Below are 19,068 nucleotides of genomic sequence, written 5' to 3' on the forward strand. Positions count from 1 at the left end.
GAAAGGGCAAACAGAAGGGGCGAGAGCGGACACCCCTGGCGTGTCCCTCTACCCAGGGTGAATGCCTCTGAGACCTTATTGTTGACTACCACCCGGGCAAGCGGATCTGTATAGAGGAGGCGCACCCAGGATATGAAGCCAGGCCCAGCTTACGGAGGCCATTCGCGAGTATCGAAAGCCATTGTGGCATCGAGCGACACCACCACGGCGTCTTCACTGATCGTATGGCATCTCCCCAGCACCCCGTTCAGTCGGCGGAGATTAAGTGCCGTGTTGCGGCGGGGCATGAACCCTGATTGGTCCGGATGGACCAAAGTGGTGAGGACCGGCTGGAGCCTATTGGCCAAAACTTTTGCCAGTATCTTAGGTTCTGCGTTTAGCAGGGAGATAGGCCGATAGGAGGCACACATCTCCCTTGGGTTTCCCTCCTTAGAGATTGCTACTATAGTTGCTATTCTTTGGTCACGGGGTAGCGCCCCTTTGGACCTACTCTCTTCGAACATGCGCTTAAGATGAGGGCTGACTCCGTCCGGCTTGAGCTTGTATAGCTCAATCGGAAGGCCATTCGGGCCAAGTGCCATACCGGAACGGAGCTCTCCTATTGCTCGCTCCACTTCTGCCGTGGTGAGTGGCGCCTCAAGGAGGTCTCGCTCTGCCTCCGACAGGGCCGGCATTCGCAAATCTGCCAACAGTGCGACCGAGTCTTCCTCTGGGCGGTCAGACCCACTGCTGTAAACTGCCCTGAAATGGAGTGCAAATTCAGTAACTATGTTTTGTGGGTCGGTGACTGCCGTTTGAATCTCCGCCACCACCCTATTTGCCTCTCCCTCCGCCGCCCCGCGATCGCCGACAGGGCCTCCCCTCTGAGGACGTCTTAAAGGCCTCCCATAATTTTATCGCTGAGTCCACAGGTCCGTCGTTGTTATCAAAATACCGGGCGATGGAGAGGGTCAGTGCCTCACGGAAGTCCTCATTGCGGAGGTGCCAAGCCTGGATAGGCGCGATGCACCCCACCCTCCGATTTCCAACGGTAATGTGAACCAGCACAGGTGAGTGGTCCGAAATGCGTCGTGCCAGGTGCACTGCCGTGTGTACGATCGTGTCTGGGTGCAGGGGAGTGAGAATGTGATCAACGCGGGAGAAAGAGTGGTGAGGCCCCGAAAAGAAAGTGTACTGTGTGTCGGTAGGGTGCGCCAGGCGTCAAGCATCTGTGAGGCCGGAGGTCTCCAGGAAGTCTCCCAACCACCTCTGTCCCCGGGGTGTCTCCCTGGGCGGATGCCTATCGAGCATCCCAGAAACTACCAAGTGAAAGTCCCCACCTACGAAAAATTGACCTTCCGGGAGGGATAGGGGGAGTCTACCGAGGTCCATGTACGCCTGTGACTGAAGACCCGGCGGGACATAGGTGGAAACCAGAGTAAGCCTGCGACCTTCCCATTTATCTGAGACTGTGGCAAATCGGCCCTGTGGGTCCGTGGCGGTGTGATCTAGAAGGAAAGGGAATGTGCGTCGGAGAAGGTCCCCGGGACCCCGTGGTGAAGCCCAAGTGGACTGACAAAGTGTACCCATACCTATTTAAGGCCTGCCCTCCCCCCCCCCGGTCTCAAACAATCCCACAACTCCTCTTCCTTCCCAGCCCCATCGGACTCATACTCCCCCCCCCCCCTCCCCCCCTTTGAAACAGGACCCCCCCACCCTGCTCTGTAGGTTTCAAACTACCCACTGCCTTCATTAGCAGAGCGCCTTTTGCCCAGCCCCAACCCGGAGTGAGGGAACCTCTTCCCCCCCTCTCCCCCCCCCCCCCGAGAAAACTCTGTTTGGGAGAACGTGCCTCCCACAATGATCTTTAGCTTCGCAGGGAAGATCATCATGTACTTGATGCCCCGGTCCCGGAGCGCCGCCTTTACTCCCAAGAAGGAGCGTCGTTCTTGCTGGTCCTGCAGCGTGAAGTCGGGGAAGAATCGGATGGTGGCCCCCTCATATTGCAGGTCGCCCTGTTGTCTCGCCACCTGGAGGATGGCATCGCCATCCCTATAGTTCAATATTTTGGCGATTCGTTCTAGGCGGAGCCCCTGGCTTGGGTTTAGGGACCGGAGCGCGGTGTGCCCTTTCAATTGTAAAGATCTTGGAGAGTCTTTTTGGCTTCAAGTGGTGGAGGATCAGGTCCTCCAGAAACAGCTCTATGCTTTGCCCCTCCGTTCCCTCCGGCACACCTACCACGCGGATATTACTCCTTCGGGCCCTCCCTTCCTGGTCTTCAAGCCGTAGGGCCATTTTGCGGTGCTGGTGGACGAGCTCGTTGATCCGACCCTCGAGCCGTTTTTCCGAGGTCTGTAATGCGTTTTTTTTTTTTTTTTTTTTTTTTTTTTAATCCTCATTTGCCTGGCCCTCCTCTTAATTAGCCTCCAACTGCCATGCGCGTATTGGATCAGAGTGCAAAGTTGTCACTGCACCTGAGAACACTATTAGTGAGAATCGGCTGGAGATGGCCCGAAGAGGAAAAGGGGATGACTCCAAACTTGGTATTGAAACCTGTTGAACCAGCCATTGAACTGAGAGGAGGGGCCTAGTTCTTGGAGTTTTATGGCATAATCATAGGACCGGGGGGGGTGAGGGGGGGAGAACCCCGGTTACTGTCTCCACTGAACCAAAAAGTTCCAGAAAGCTAGGTTTCGTGAGCCGCATGATCTCAACATATATGCTTTAGAAGTTACGTACAGGGATGACAGCCAATTTGCATGAGGTGGTGCCGAGTTTTCTATCCAAACCTTGCTTATCTCTCTTCGTGCAAGCAATATTGCATAAAACAAAAATGTCCTTGCATGACCCTTTATACTGTTGTCCCATCCGAATATAATCAGGGGTAGTGTGATAGGAACCGAGATGTTAAGAATGGAATCCAAAGTCACTTTCACTTCATTCCAGAACTGTAATATACTAGGACATTCTTTAAACATATGGATGTCCGAAGCCGCACTATAATTGCATTTATTACATTTCTTCCCTGAGATGAATTTAGACAGTTTTAAAGGGGTAAAATAGGCTCGATGTATCGTAAAGAAATGGTTACGCCTAAGCCATGCAGGTTTAACGCACTTATATAACGAGGTACAGGATTTCTGCCAGATTTCGATTTCGAGGTCTGTAATGCTTTGATGTCCGTCGCGTTAGTTTTGGACCTCTCCGTGGTCTTGGCCAGGTCCGTGTGTAGTAGGTTCACCTCAATGGAGATCTTATCCATTTTTGTCTCGAGGTTAGTGCCTAGCGTCTGGATCGCGGCCATTATTGAAGTCCGGGATGGCTCCGCTTGGTCCGTCGCGTCTCCCGCTATCGCTCCTGACTGTACCTGACCCAGAGGCACCGCATATTTATCAAGTTTGTTAGTCTGGGTGGATGCTCCCCCCTTGGGCCGCGTGGCGAACAGCGGCGCTCCCACCGCCAAACCTCTGGGCCGCCGGCTTGCGGGATGTAGGCTGTGGTTTCCTGCTCGATCATCACCCCTGCGCCTGATCTGAATATCCACTCCGTGTGGCGTCCCACTCAGCCACAGCAAGTCTATATGTGTGCCACACCACTAGGCCTCAGCCCACCAACAGCAGCAAGGGGCGTCTCCACCCTGTCACCCACGGCCCGGCTCGCCAAAGGCGGCAAGAAGACCAGAGCGTTTCTTCTCCCGAGAGCTGGTCCTCAGGGGTACCAGCCCGCTCCGCCGCGCCAGTGTCGCCGCCACCAACGCCATGACCTTCCCGGGCTTTTGCGCCTTCTGTGGTGCCACCGCCTCCGGGCCTGGGGCCCACGTCTCAGGGACCCGCCCCTCCGGGGCGCTCCAGCGGGACCAGGCCGACGACACCCAGCTCCGCCACTCCGGTCACTGCGCCACCACCACTGGCCGGGACCGCCAAATACCGCTCTCTGGCCCCCCCCCCTCTGTGTCAGGGGTGTCTGCGTGGTCATGAGTGGCCGAATGTCTCTGTTCACCGTCTCCCTCCTCTTAGGCCCGGCTCCCACCAGTAGTTATCACCAAGCGCCAGCTGGATTCTAGGCGGCGCCCCCGGGGGCCCGCGCGCCCCCCCCCCCCTCCGGATCGATCTTCACCGGCCCACCGGCAGTGGCGCGGTCCGGCACCAAGTCAGCAGACCGCCCACAGGAGAGCCGGCCTCACTCCGGCCCAGCATTCGATGGTAGGCCGCAAACCGAGGCCTCTATTTCGCCACTCCCGGCTTCAGGGATCCAGGCCGCGTCTCCGGGCCCACCGCAGCACAGGCGATAGCGCGATCCGCCCCCGCTGGGTCCTCGGGCTCCGCTCCAAGCACAGGGAGCCGGTGCGCAGATGGGAAAGTGCCCTAGCCTGGATTTGCCGACAGATTGTAAGGGACAGCAGCGGTCCTGACGGAGCTCTAGCTCTAGGCAGCCATCGGAATCGGTGCCTGGCCACGCCCCCCAGCGAAGATTCATTCTTAAATGGAATACCAGGTTTTGTAAGCCAGGACTAACCCAAGCTCATTCTCTTTTGTGACCCCATATGATATGGCGACTGCCTAAGAGGCTAAGCAGTTCTATAATGGCAGACTCACGTTAGTTCATTTTTCTCAATAACTAATCAAAAAAACAATCTAAAACTCCCCTCACTTACGCTTCTCTGCTCTTATTATGGTACTCTAATACAGTGCAAAAATCACAGAACTCTTAGAAGTCTGTTAAGTTACTCGAGCATGATTCCATCCCCCCGCTTGAGTCTTGCTCAGCAGAGAGCATCATAAATGACTCCGTTGATGAACGTGGCCTAGTCTTGCAGCTTTGTCATATGGTGACACATCCTGTTTATGGTGCTAGTAAAAGGATTAACATTTCAAATGCCACTTTGAAACTGATAAACAGCAAACCACTAGTACACGGTGGTGAGACTATAATCATCAATGTTACAAGATAGGTCATTAATTATGTAGGAAGATAAATACTCAACATACACAGAAAAATAGGAATCATCTCTTCAATAGGAAATGTTTTTAGTAAATAGCAGTATGTAAAGAGAACAAAAATGCAGCTAGTCATTTAATTTCTCACTCCGCCAACTTTATAGCCGAATCCTTTTAAATGTTTTAAAGTGAGCGACATGCTCACTGTTTAATCGCCATAAGCTTGCCATATTTCACAGTGTGGGAATTAAGGTTAAATTACTGTTTTATCTGTTGTATATCCTTTATTTTGGGGTTTGTAGCCGGAAGCAATTGAAATTTGGGCCCATACAAAACTAAAGCTTACGGTCAGAAATGTAACCCGACCGTAAGGTTTTATCTTGTATAGGCCCAAACCCAGGCCCTGGTCCGTATTTCAGACTGGCCCAAGATGTGACATCATTGGCAAAGGCAATCAATAGTGACATCGAAATCCTTAACGTAAAAGTGCTTTTACTGTACTTTCCCAGGCCTAGGACTTAAAGTGATGGCGGTGGCTCACCCGCACGTTTCCCATGGGGAAGAGGGCGCACTTTGACCCCCTTCCATCTCCCACATTGAGGAAGGTGAAATGGTATTTTGTTACCCAAGAGAGGGACGTGTATCTATCTGGTGTTCCCATAACCTTGTCCAAGAGGGCTCTGACTCTAGAGGTGCTAATGCTGCCTACTAGTAACTAAATAAAAACAATCCTCTATATTTTTGCAGTGTTAATACATAAGTTATATAGTTCCAATAAAAACTGAAGAAAGTAGTCCACCTTGTGCATAAGTCGTGAAACTCAATGCTTCTAAAAGAAATCAGTATCTATACTTTGCACCATGCACCCCCTAAGGAACCTGTGTGACAGCGCCTTGTGGTGAAGCAATGAGCGATTTTGATGGGGCACTTTGGCTTTTGAAAGTGTCCCATTTCCCAACCTCCTCTGGTTTGTCAGAGCCCCATACAAGCACCGTACAGGCGTCTGCCACTCGGGTCCCAGGGCATGACATCAGAACCTCTTCACCAGTACATCAAGCCTGAGTGAGATGAGTGAATGAGGTGGCAAGGGGGGTTCTGCTGGGAGGGACAGAAGTAGGGAATAAAGGGACAGTCGAAACACATCCGTGCAAAATACTGTACCCCTCTGCAAAGACTTGTAATACAATTGTGCTTTATTTATTAAATCTGTTTGAAATTAATATACTTGTAATGGTTGCCACAGTATTTTATACTGTATTGACAAAGTAATAGTTTGTTTATAATTGTTCTATCAATTGCACCTCATTTGCTGAGTTGAATTCAGACTTCCTGTTTTTTCTTTTTCTTTATAGGGCACGCGGAGCACTGTAACCAGGTAAGATCCCCCTGTTGCCATTTGAAAGACATTACATTGCCTTACAGCTCGGCGCACAGTTTATGCTAAAGGACACATTTTCCACGGATTGCTACCCAGTCTTTCCCTTCTTACCCCTTGGGTGATCTTAATATCCTCTGATTATCGGTTATATGAATCTACTTTCTAATGGACTACTTTTTGTTACTTTGGACCACCTTTTGCCACTGATGCATTCTGCTTGGTAGGTCTCTTATGATTCATTCACTTCATGGTTGAGGGCTAAGGATCCCTTTAAGTTTCTCCTCCGTCTCATTAAGGCTCCCGTGCACCTTTCTTCCAGGGGGGGCTTCTTTTTCTCACTTACTTTAACAGTGGAGGCTCCTGCCACCCTTTCCATCGAGAGGGATCTAATTGTAGATTATTCCATTCATAATTTACTTCCAGTTGAGACCCCCTCCTCCATTAGCCCAGGAGGCGCGTCACTGATCATTCACCTTCTAGTCTGGACCCTCAATTCACCCTACCCCCCCGAGGTCCCTCATTCACCTCACAGTAAAGTCCCTCACTCATATATTGCCAAGTATCAAAATGTACTCCCTGGTAGGATAGCATGAATTGGTTACGCACTAATTAATTCCTATTGGAAAGATTTTCTGATGGTTTCATTATTTGTATACAGTACATAAATATAAATAACCTTGAACCTTAATAATGTTTTCTATTGTTCACATTCAGCCAGATGTGAAAACCTGCTACTCGCTGGTTTTTTTTCATGACCTCTTGCTAGTACACCTACCACGCTGCGGTGTGACCAGGACAATTACATGCCAGCATTTTGTTAGATGGCGCATTTACTATGTGTTTCATACTAATTGAGATGATTATGTATCAGAGCCTACTGCTGTTCCAAGGAATATTTAAGCGAAAATACAAATGATAAAGGATTTAAAATCTTATGCTTTTTCAGGGATCCCAAACTTTACTTGGGTTCAACGACTTGCAAATGAAGGCCACTGACTCGGCTAATAAGAACTTTGCCCCACACTGTATATCCTTAGGTTACCTTCATTCAGAAAAATATTTTATAATATTACTTGATCGAATGTTCTTGTTATAAAACATAGAGTTGACAATGACCTGCTTTTATTTCGGTCATGTAGCATTAGGTCATGCATGTTGAGATACTTTTGTCTCTTGTGGCACACATTTTGGCAGAGGAAGAATTCGGACACTTTTTATCTTGCACGTCTGTCCTCTTACGAATGTATATTTAAGGGCACTGTCTAGTAAAACTTCATGTTTGGGTTTTTCTACACTAGTAAATTGTGAAAGCACCATTAGTGCTATGGATTAATGTTTCTCATTTTCCAAACCAGTCGATGGAAAGGGTCCTCAGAGATTTGAAAGTGCTGGGAGTTCAGGAACTGGCTTAGGTAGTAATATTTCTTTAACAAAAGAGGGTTCAATGGCAAATGTCTTCCAAAGATACTGTAAACTGGTTCATCCTATTGATTAAATACCATACACGCTCTAAAGGAAAGGTTCTGGGTCCATTAGCAAACTGTCTAAAAAGGAAACATTTCTCTTGGGAAACGACTAACCAGGAAGTCAAATGCCACCACTTCATAATCAGACATGCAGCCGTAGTTTCAAAAATACACTTAATCCGGACCCGTAAATCAGTTGTAAACTATAAATGCACAAAAACCTTATCTGAAAGTTATCAAAAATTAATTTTATAAAAACATAATAAATAAAAAACCCAACCTTGGACACATATAAAGACAATTAAAAGAGAATTATCTGCACATATGTACATATGACACAAAAACTAATATCAAAATTTATGAGAGACAAGTGGCATATTAAAATTCATCATAATGGAGTTAATTTGATGGAATCAATTCCGGGGGAGTCTATTCAATCTGAAAATGACTAGGCTCAATTGTTCCTCAAATTTAACAAAGTGGGGTTGGGTCGACACATTTTGGTGGGTTATTATAGTTGTTCAGACCACCTTCTTCAAGACCTGTAATAATATTGTCTCTCCTAACAATGGCACAATATCATATATGCCTGTTTAAAAAACACAAAGAATTGATGTAAAACAACACAGCACAATATATTGTCAACAAGAATGCAACATATATGATAACGCATCTAGAACAAAAATACATATACACTAAAAATAGCAGTTTTAGTCCTAATCTACTATATACCACTACTCAACATTCACATCCTAAATTAACAAATCTCTGTACAGTTTATAACTGTTTTAGGGGCCCGACGGATTCATCATATTATTCTAAATTCATACAATCCATTCACGCCGTTTTCTTCTAAATAATGTTCTTTTAGGTGATGTACAATGTATCTTTCCTCTATTGAGATATACAATCTCGAAATGGAGTTTACAGGTACGTCCAGCCTACTGCCCATCTGGCCATATCAAGTACGATTAGGAGGTAGACTAATCACAATTACTCTAGTGGCCAATTTGCCCTTAACAGTGGGGAAGGACCCAATTTTCCCATTTAGTCCTAAATCAGAGGACTATTCAGTTCCCTAAGTGAAGATTGCCATATATTTTTAGGTGTGTATATAAATAGTTTTGCCTTGGGTATTTTCATCATCATTTTGTTCTCCTCTTTGTATGCTTGTGTATGCTTGGCACTATACAACTTTGGGTAGTAGAAAACCATTGAGATTACTTCTACCTACACCAGTTTTCAATATGTATTTTTTTAATTCGTGGCGAGTGATCATATTTGGTTTTCTTTTTTTTTAATCAGTTTTTTAATAGGCTGTACCCTTCAGTGTATTTGGAAACATTGTTTGTGGTTTCATCTGTTAGATACATTTAGTCTATGTTAAAATAATGAACTTATTTTATATTTTAGCTGTCTTGTAAATTTGCTATACTTGGTCATTAATGCTACTGCATTATCATTTGTCTTGCCGAAGATCTCACAATATAACACTTCTCTTCCAAGGTCTGGGACTATGACACCGAATCACCCACAGTCCAGTAATCGTGAAGAGAAGGAAGAGGACAATGATGATGACGATGATAATGAAGATGGCAGCATCTCTCATGATGGGAGCGTGTCGCTTGATGGCAGCGTTTCTCGCGATGGCAGTCTCTCTCACGGGCAGTCTAGTAGACAGAGTTTGTCCCCTGTTGACAGTGCTTCTCATGAAGACAGTGACCATGGCAATGAAGACGGTGACCATGGCATTGATGGCAGTGACCATGGCATTGATGGCAGTGACCATGGCAATGATGGGAGTGACCATGGCAATGATGGCAGTGACCATGGCAATGATGGCAGTGATCATGGCAATGATGGCAGTGACCATGGCAATGTTGACAGTGTCTATGGCAATAGTGATGGTAGTGAATATGGCAATGATTATGGCAGTTTGTTTGGCAACGATGAAGGCAGCCAGTATGGTAATGAAAATGGCAGTCCTTATGACAATGATAATGGTAGTCCTTCCGGCATTGCTAATGGCAGTGTCTATAGCAATGGCAGCTTCTATGGCAATGATAATGGCAGTGTCTACGGCAATGATAATGGCAGTGTCTATAGCAATGGCAGTGTCTATGGCGAAAACGAGGACTTTGGTATCGATAACTTTGACACTGTCTATGATCCGGACAATGAATATGATAATGGCACGATCTATGATTATGGCAGTGATCATTACAGTTTCTATAGCAATGAAGATGGCACTGCTGATAGCGATAATAGCAGTGATGATGGCTGGTGATGACCATGTCAATAATGATAAAGTGCCTGGTGGTAATAATGGCGGTCCTGTGGGCAGACAAGGTTGGGAGGTGATGATAGAGAGCGTATTTAAAGTATGAGAAGGGGTTGTAATTCAAGATAATAGATCCATTGTGTGAAAACAATAACCTGATATTGATTCATGCTCTGTACAAAAGATGTGGCGCAAACTCTAAGTTTCCAGATTTGACAGACCCACAAAATAATCAATTGTCTCATAAATATGCATTGTCTGTACACCACTTGCTGTCCAAGGTGTAAAGGTGTCTAAATAGAGCAGAATGCCAACATTCACCCACTGTGAAGCTTAGAAATGCCTAAATAGTAGGTGGTGCTATTGATATATAGTTTGCCCTTCCTCCTAATTTGTAGGATGTCCGTAACGCAGCATAAAGCAGATTGGTGAAGCTTCACACATTACAGCTGCCTCTGTATCCCTTGGTTTCTGGTGGTGCCATATGAAGGTGTGTTTTTAATACAGCCAAGAGTTTCTGTTCGGCCTCCTTCCATGGAACTTTATTACAATTGACAATTTTTTGTGCATAGCTTTGTAGGCTGCCTTCCTGCTGCATTTGAGGGTTTCTCCTTTACAGTTCAAGCTTTTTTGCAGTTCGGATGTCCTCTTTTGTCCCTGTATTTAATCTTTAACCCCTATATTTAATCCTTAACCAGTGATTTTTGATGTTCTTGAACCACTTTTGCAGCGTCTTTTCTCTAGTTCATGTAATAATTCTTTTCCCAAGATACAGCCACATGTTGACCTTAGTTGCAGCTCACATGGGTTCCTGTCTTTGACCATATCACTGGCCGTTCAGCAGGCCCTCATGTGCTTCTGGTCTTCCAGTGGGATTCATGCTGATGAACCATGTGAATTTTTCTGTGGGTTTCTGTACAGCCATTGCCACCCAGCACCGGGCACTTGCCGAAGCTGGCTCACTGGGTTGTCACCAGTCTGAATCCCTTCAGACATGCATGTAGTAGACCTATATTTCTTTAGAGACTGTGTGATATGCCTCACTGATGTGCTCTGGGCAACTAGCATGATGTGGTGCCTGCAGTGGCTGTAGTGAAAAAACCTTACTGATGGGACATCACTCATTTTTCACTGAATTGCTTATCCGAGGCTTCCTTAGTGATTGCCTGCTAAAGCCAAGGGGGTTACATTAATGCGCACCATAGGCAATATTGCACTAAAGGTCTTTCGTTACTGCCTGTTAGCATTTCACTTGTGGTTTTCTTACCATCCTAGCTCTGTCTATTGATTGAAGTGCAAGTAATATCTCTGTACGTTGATTGCAATGCATGTGATAAATGGCCAGCATTGTCATTCCCTGTGGGGCTGACACTGTCCGACATTAACCCCTTCAGTGCGGATGACAAAGCCAGCTCGTCATGGGCGTTACCTGCACTACGCGCATGACGAGCTGGCTTTGTCACGTAACGCGTTTTTTTTTTTAAATCCAGCGCGCAGCGGGAAAACCCGCTAGCGCGCATGCGGTTAAGTTCCATATCTTTCCAGTTGTGACTTGGTGTGTTTGGAGGATGAGATGGTTGCTCTAGAGCTCCAGACCCCCTTGAGGCGTGCATGGTCTCTAAGTAATTTACTTGACTGAGTAGCATTTAGCAACCACATATGTTACTTTGGGGTGTACCACAGAGAGTTCTGAGGTTTACGTTGCTTCCATCAGGCTGGTCCTTCATATACATCAGAAGAGCAGGTGAAGTGTACCTTGAATGGCAAAAATACTGGCCACTCAGATCATCTTAAAAGCACCTGTATGAGTGAAATGGTTTTGCAAACTGATGATACTCATGAAAAGGTGACCTAAGACCTCTGACTTTTACACCTTGTTCATGATGAGGACCAAGATTTTTCACAAAAATAGTGAAGTTTTGAGTTTTTCATGAAGAGATGCCTCCCCCTATTTAGTTCTTTTCACACTATCTCAAGAAAGATAATTCTTTGGGTCCTGTTTGGGTGGCTTTTAATTGGGGTCCGGGCAGTGGGTGGGGGGGGGGCTGGGGGTTGGTCCCCTCAGTAGGGGTGGGCCATCATGACTGAGTCAGCTTTCTGTGATTTCTCCTTTGTAGCTGCCTGATGGCTTGTACTGGGTACATACTACTGTGGATAAACTTCCTCCACAAATGTATCCTACAATTCTCTGGTTCTGACTACACTTTAGTTTCCATTCTTGTAAACCTTCTTGGCCAACTCTGCAATAATACCTCCACATACGAGGATATCTGCTACTCTTGGACCTCTTTTGTAAAGCTAGGGTGCTGCTAAAGGTGGCCCAGGATGACAAGGTATCATCCAGGGCCGAAGAGATCAGACCGCAGACTCTCACATAACAGCACTGGTCTTATTGAGTGTTAGCCAAGTCTTCCTCTAAGTTCTAACCGTTTCTTCCTTCCTCTGCCTCCCTAATCAAGAGCAAGGAACACATCTTCCATATTTCTTCTAAGAGGATGATGGGTAAGGTTCACAGACCACAGCCCTTATGGCATTCCATATACTTTTAAGAGCTTTACCAATTAGACTCGATTTATTCTCACCCTAGTCTCTCAAAGAAAGCTTGGACAGCTTACAACTACTTAAGGTGAAAAGACCAGGTTACAAGGCAACAGAATGACATTTTATGGTCTGAGTTTATGGGAACAGCTCTATAACCAAGACAGTGGGGCTTTATCATATCAACTACTTGGTGCACTGCATCCGCCACATTTTAGAAGAGGTTAAGAACGACTTGTCCCGGGATCCTACCCAGTTGCTTGGCAAAGTTCCGGATTTTCTCATTCCAGGAATGTTTACTTCTTGGACAGAGTTTCATATCTTCCCTGGGGTTGTCTTAAAGTTGACCAGCTGGTAGGCTACGAGCCTACCTGTGTTCCTCAAGATTGATCTCAAAGGTTCAGTGCTAGATTTTCTACCATCTCTTGTCTTGCTGGCCAGCTGGAAGTAGTTGTCCCATAGTGAAGCCACCTCTATTTTTTGGTTTGTTTTCTGGGACATGATGCTAAAGTGAGTCTCAGGCTTCCTTTTGTGGCCTCTTATGCTATATCTTTGTATTATTTCTCTGTTCGAATTCCTGCCATAGGCACTTTGGCTTTTTGGCATGGTTATAAGAAGGGGTAGGATGCATAGTTGTCATTGTTGAGATGTTAGTTGGTTCTGGCAGATCAATAGGAGGCAGAGTATGCGCGAGTCTGTTCTTCAACATATCTTTAAAAAAAAGTTTTATTACAGCTTGAGGCATACATTTACCTGGTTACTGCTCTGTGTGTTTGTTTTTGACACTTTGTGCCATATCATTCACCTATCTATCCCCTGTTGGTTCAAAGCATTTAAGATTTATGCTAATAATTTAGGGTGAAAGTTGTTTGAAGGAGAAGTTGTTTGAAGGATTCACTTGCTGGCTCCCTTATTATTACGAACTCTTGTTCTGGATACTTTTCTCATTTAAACAGTAAAGTGATTGTCCACCAATCGGGAATTTTCCTTTCAGTCGAATACAGCTTAGATTCTTCCTCAATCTGTCTACTCCTTTTTCTTTGGCTTCACAAACCAATTGCAATCTAACATTTTATTGTTACAGATAATGCATTCCACAGAATTGTTAATTCCGCTCTCATTACTGGTTTCCATCTTGATGTTCTGTAGTTTGTAATCAAATGGTTATTCAATTTGTCTATAATATAATTACATAGATCTGGTTATTCTCTGTAAATCACCTGGCTTTGCATCACCAGGACTCTGTTTTACAGTCCGGTGACAGCAGAACATTAGATGTGTAGAAAGGATGCTGCCGGGGCGGTGTAGCACAGGTGCCCCTTCGTTAGAGCTGCCCTCTGTTTGTGTGGTCTCTGGTGTCTCTCATGGTACTCCATCTCTGCAGCATACGCCTGGTGGCAGAATGACTACATCAGTCGTTCTCCGGAGGCCTTTTCTTTTACATTCCATTCTGATTGGTGCATCCAGTCAATCCATTTAAAGAAGTTTGTGAAAGGAAAATCATTGCGCATGCACCTGTGTTGCTTTTTCGTGGAGCCAAATGATAATGTTTAGGTACCCCTAAACACTCCACGTCACATCTAAGGCAGGCAGTCTGTTGCTGTGCGCTCATATTCAGCTACTTCTAGAAAGAGCATTTACTCTGGCATTTGCTCATATGCGGAGAGGATTCATGTAGTACCATCACACCTCACTGTAGCAAGCCTATTCTCTCACCTTACTTGCTGCGGTGCATACTTTTTTTACTTAACCCTCCCACCTTGTAACTCCCACTTGGCATTGTTCCTAGCAGAGATGTAAATATCAATTACAATGTATCAGTTTATTAAAAATGTTATTAGGCAATTGTTAAAGTAGCAAGAGGTTTACAGTCTACTCTACTTGTATATTTTTATTGAGTGTCTTTACTAACTACACCCACAAACCGTTTTAGTCTAAACTGTATTAAACCTACCAAACAATGACCTGCTGCTTCATTTATTCTTTCCTTGCGCCAAATTTGCTAGAATGTTTGCTGATCTTGTTGATGTATTTTAGTCCACGCTTCAATCAATGTGACAAATATTGGTTTTAAATCTCAACTTCCGCATGTTAGAGCACTGCTCATATTAGTTAAGTGAAGGCATTTTTTAGATCTGTTATGCTGATTCTCCTTCACCTTTTAAATTATAGGATATTATATTGTATGGCCTCAGCTGAGTTGCAGTGCATTACCTCCTCGTCCTGTCTCCCCGTCCCATTCCTGATGAAGTGAGCAGCTAGTCTGCTCTTCAGAACCCCTACCTAGCTGAGCTGTTGGCACTTCCCCCTAGGATGACGTCACCATCATATGACTACAAAGGGGGAAGTGCCGGAAGAATCATCCTGAAATACCAAAGACAACAGAACGAAACACATACAATCACCCACAGACACCCCAAACCAGGGAGGGAGGGAAGGGCTCAGGAATGGGACGGGGAGACCAGGACTCGGAGTAATGGTTATTACCGGTGAGTAACCGGGCATTTTGCAGCGTGAATCTTTCTGGATTCACTATGCTATGCATTATTCCGCGGTCTTGTGGTTGGGTCCGGATTCGTAGTCTTTTTTTTTTTTTTTTTTTTTTTTTGTAGCCCAGGTGGGCGTCGGCTTCACACCCCTTTGGGTGCATTTCCGGTGACGTCGGCATGCTTCCTGCGGAAGCTCCCACTCTTGGGCGCCATCTTAAGATTCTTTTTTTCCGCGTTTGGGTCTGGATCGTTCCCGTTTGGGCTCCAGACATTTTTGGAGAAAGAAGAAAGAAAAGGACAGAAAACACAAGGAGAAGTCATCTGAAGGCCCGAGAGAACTTCATCGACGAACTATCAGCAAGGAGAAGGCGTTTTTTCATCGAGATCCTCGACCACCGTCGACGAACACGCGACCAGGGAGGCCCTGGACGCTCGATGATGGACAACACGCCGTTCAAGTTCTGCCTTAACTGCCACCACCAGTACGCGCAGAAGGACCAGCACCCGGTATGCAACCTTTGCCTACCGGTGAATCACGAAAGCGAGGACTGCAACGCCTGCTCAGCCTTCACCCCGAAGACCCTTCGTGTGAGAGAGAGACGGAGGGTAGCGCACGCCACCCTGCAGGGGAAGGCCCCGACTCCATCCCTCTACGAGCTGGGGATGTCCTCCGAGGAAGAAGACAACACTGCCGCTGAAGACGACAGCTACACGGTCGTAGAGACCGATTACACGAAGACTTCTGATAAGGTAGGAGACTCTTCGGCACCCAAGAACCCGGGAGACTCTGAGTCTCAAAAAATCGAGGGCAAGACCCCGAAAGCGCCGACGCCAAGAAAGGCGGCGTCCGCGACTACTCACAGGCCCAGCGGATCCTCCGAGAAGGAGTCCCTGGCGCCGAGAGCTGCTGATCAGCAGAAAACGTCGAAAATCGTCCCCGAAAAGGATCGATCGACGCCGAGGGAGAAAGACCCTAAACTAACGACGACGACCAGAGACCCAAAATTCGGGTCGACGTCGAAAACTTCGACACCGAAAGGCACGGCACCGAGCCAACTGCCGAAAAGAACGGCTGATCCATCCGACGCGGAACACGCGGCTGAGATGGAGAAGAAGAGAAGGCGCCTCGAGGCCGAAATGGAGAACATCATGCAGCGGAAGAAGGATTTCGACGCTAAGATGAAAGCCTTCACGATCCCTCACAAGACCAGGCCACAGGCGGTGGAGGTGGTCGAGGAGGAAGACGAGATCGCCGAGGTCGTCGAGGAACAAGACCAGGACGTCGAGGTGGTCGACGACCAAGAAGAGTACGAGAATCCCTACGATAGTTACAACTATGGGGAGGAAGAGGACAGCAGGACGGACGCAGAGTCGGCACCCTCTGACCTACAGGAGGTAGATTACATAGATGTCGACACCGACAGCCCGGAGGAGTCGGTCGACACATACCCCTCGAGGCCCTCGCCGCCGGACGACATCGGGGCCTACAACTCGGTGATAAAGTCAGCCACAGCAGCATTCAAGCTCGACGAAGAGAAGCAGACTTCCTTCTAGAGACATTGCTCCCAACACAAACAAGGAGCCAGTACCTTCCAATGCTCGACAGCGTCTTGGCTCAGGGGAAGGAAGCATTCAGGGAACCCGCAACATGCAAGGCAGTAACTCCCAGAACAGGGAAAAAGTACAAACATTCCTCAAAGGACCCAGCCTACATTCAGGGCACGGTCTCGGCAGACTCCATTATCACGGCCACAGCAAGGAAGAGGGCTAACGTACCCACTACCTCGGCACCACCACCGGATAAGGAGAGCAAGAGGATGGATCTGGTGGGCAAAAGGATCGAACGGAATGCCGTGACCCACTGGCGCATGGCTAATTCCAACGCCCTGATAAACAGGCACATGTACCAGATCATGGAGGAGCTGGGGCAGTTGGTGAAAGACCTGCCCCAGGATGCCAGGCAGAAGGCCGAGAAACTGGTTGAAGAAGGGAAGAACGCGGCAAATTCTTGCCTTAAGACGGCCCTAGATGGGGCAGACACCGCCAGCAGGCTCATGATGATGGGTGTCACGGAAAGGAGACACGCCTGGCTCAGGATCTCAGGTTTCAAACCGGAGGTGCAACACAGCATCCTGAACACACCGTTCAACGGCAACACGCTTTTCGGAACAACAGTTGATGAAAAGCTCAGTCAACTGAAAAAAGATAACGAAACCGCAAGATCCTTGGGAGCATTGCAGTTCAGAGGCAACAAAAGGGGCACCCCGTCACGGAGGCCCGGCGGGAGAGGTGGGAACCAGCCAGGTACATCACACCAGGCTTTCCAACAAACGCACCAGGCAGACTCGCAGGCCCAACAGGGGCAGCAGAAGCAGTCCTGGCAGTACCAACAAAGAGGCCAGTCCTTTCGCGGGAGAGGAAATGGACGTGGACAGAACAGAAGAGGGGGACAGCAGCCCGCCTCTAAGTGACTTCAAAAAACTCTGTGTGCCCGCCCACAGAAAAGATCCCAGGGGGCAGCACGTACTGAGGGGTCAAGACAAGATACACACCTACGACCACATGACACCAGTGGGGGGAAGATTAAGATTTTACCTCCAAGAATGGAGAGAAATCACATCAGACAAATGGATCCTCAACATTATCCAATTCAGATACTGCATAGAGTTGGAGGGGAGACCAACAAGCAGAAAACCAAAAAGAAAACCACTAGCAGGCAAGTAGCTGCAGTGTCTTCAGGAGGAGGCAAAGGAACTCCTGCGGAAGCAGGCCCTAGAACGGGTACCCTTCAAGGAAAGAAACACAGGAATATACTCAACGTACTTCCTGGTACCAAAAGTAGACGAGACAATGAGACCCATTCTGGACTTACGGTTCCTGAACAAATTCATAAGAACGCAAAAATTCAAAATGACCTCCCTGCAAGAGGTGCTCCCACAATTGCAGATCGGGGACTTCATGGTCACAATAGACCTCAAAGACGTCTACCTGCACATCCCAATGAACAGAAAGCACAAACACATGCTCAGGTTCACCATCGGAGAAAGCCACTACCTGTTCACGACACTGGCCTTCGGAATAAAATCAGCACCAAGAGTGTTCACAAAGTGCCTTGCAGCAGTCGCAGCGCACCTACGAAGGCAAGGAATACACGTATACCCTTACCTGGACGACTGGCTGGTGAAAGCAAACTCATACCAGAAATGCAAGCAGCACACACATACACGCTCATAAACCTGGGGTTCTCCATCCATTGGAAGAAATCATCAATGGAGCCGGAACAAGTGAAGATCTTCCTGGGAGCACAGATCAACACCTTACAGGGCAAGGTGTTCCCCAGCGAGAAGAGGGCGAGGGCGCTGGTGAAGGAAACTCGCCTCTACCGGAAGGGACAAGCTCGGACAGTGAGGACTGCGAGCAAGATCATGGGCATGATGGCATCATGCATCCACCTGGTACCGAATGTACGACTCCACATGAGACCCATTCAAGAATGGCTACAGGAGCAATGGTCACAAGCTACAGGCAGTTGGGAGGATCTAGTGGTTGTAACGCATGCAGTGCAGAAGGAGATGACATGGTGGACCATGGAGAACATATCAAGGGGAAAGCCTCTAACGCCCCCAACGCCAACAGTGACCATCACCACAGACGCATCCCTGAAGGGATCGGGCGCTCACATGGAGGAGCTCAAGCTGAGGGGACTGTGGACACCAACAGAGGCGACAAAGCACATCAATTACCTAGAATTGAAGACAATCTTCCTTGCACTGAAAGCCTTTCAAACAAGACTGTACAAACACAAGGTGTTGATACAAACAGACAATACCACTGCGATGTTCTACATCAACAAGCAGGGGGCACACAGTCCGCCCCGCTTTCAACGCTGGCGCAGGAGATATGGAGATGGGCCAGCCCTCTCAAGATAGACCTGCTAGCCATACACCTACCAGGGAAGGACAACATACAAGCAGATTGGCTCAGCAGACAGACATCGGCA

At 47.4% G+C, this 19,068-nt stretch overlaps 1 protein-coding gene across 1 annotated transcript in view; it reads left to right on the plus strand.

Annotated features, from left to right (window-relative positions):
• LOC144756222 (uncharacterized) overlaps positions 1-14,543 on the plus strand; it is a 126,851-nt gene extending 112,308 nt beyond the window's left edge. Inside the window, exons 4-5 of the mRNA XM_078645837.1 lie at positions 6,269-6,291; positions 9,267-14,543. Coding sequence (XP_078501963.1) covers positions 6,269-6,291; positions 9,267-10,047 — 804 coding nt within the window. The 3' untranslated portion in view covers positions 10,048-14,543. The remainder of the gene's footprint in view (positions 1-6,268; positions 6,292-9,266) is intronic.
• Positions 14,544-19,068: the final 4,525 nt, after the last annotated feature.

The sequence above is a fragment of the Lissotriton helveticus genome, chromosome 5_1, assembly GCF_964261635.1.
Source record: "Lissotriton helveticus chromosome 5_1, aLisHel1.1, whole genome shotgun sequence".
Classification (NCBI taxonomy): domain Eukaryota; kingdom Metazoa; phylum Chordata; class Amphibia; order Caudata; family Salamandridae; genus Lissotriton; species Lissotriton helveticus.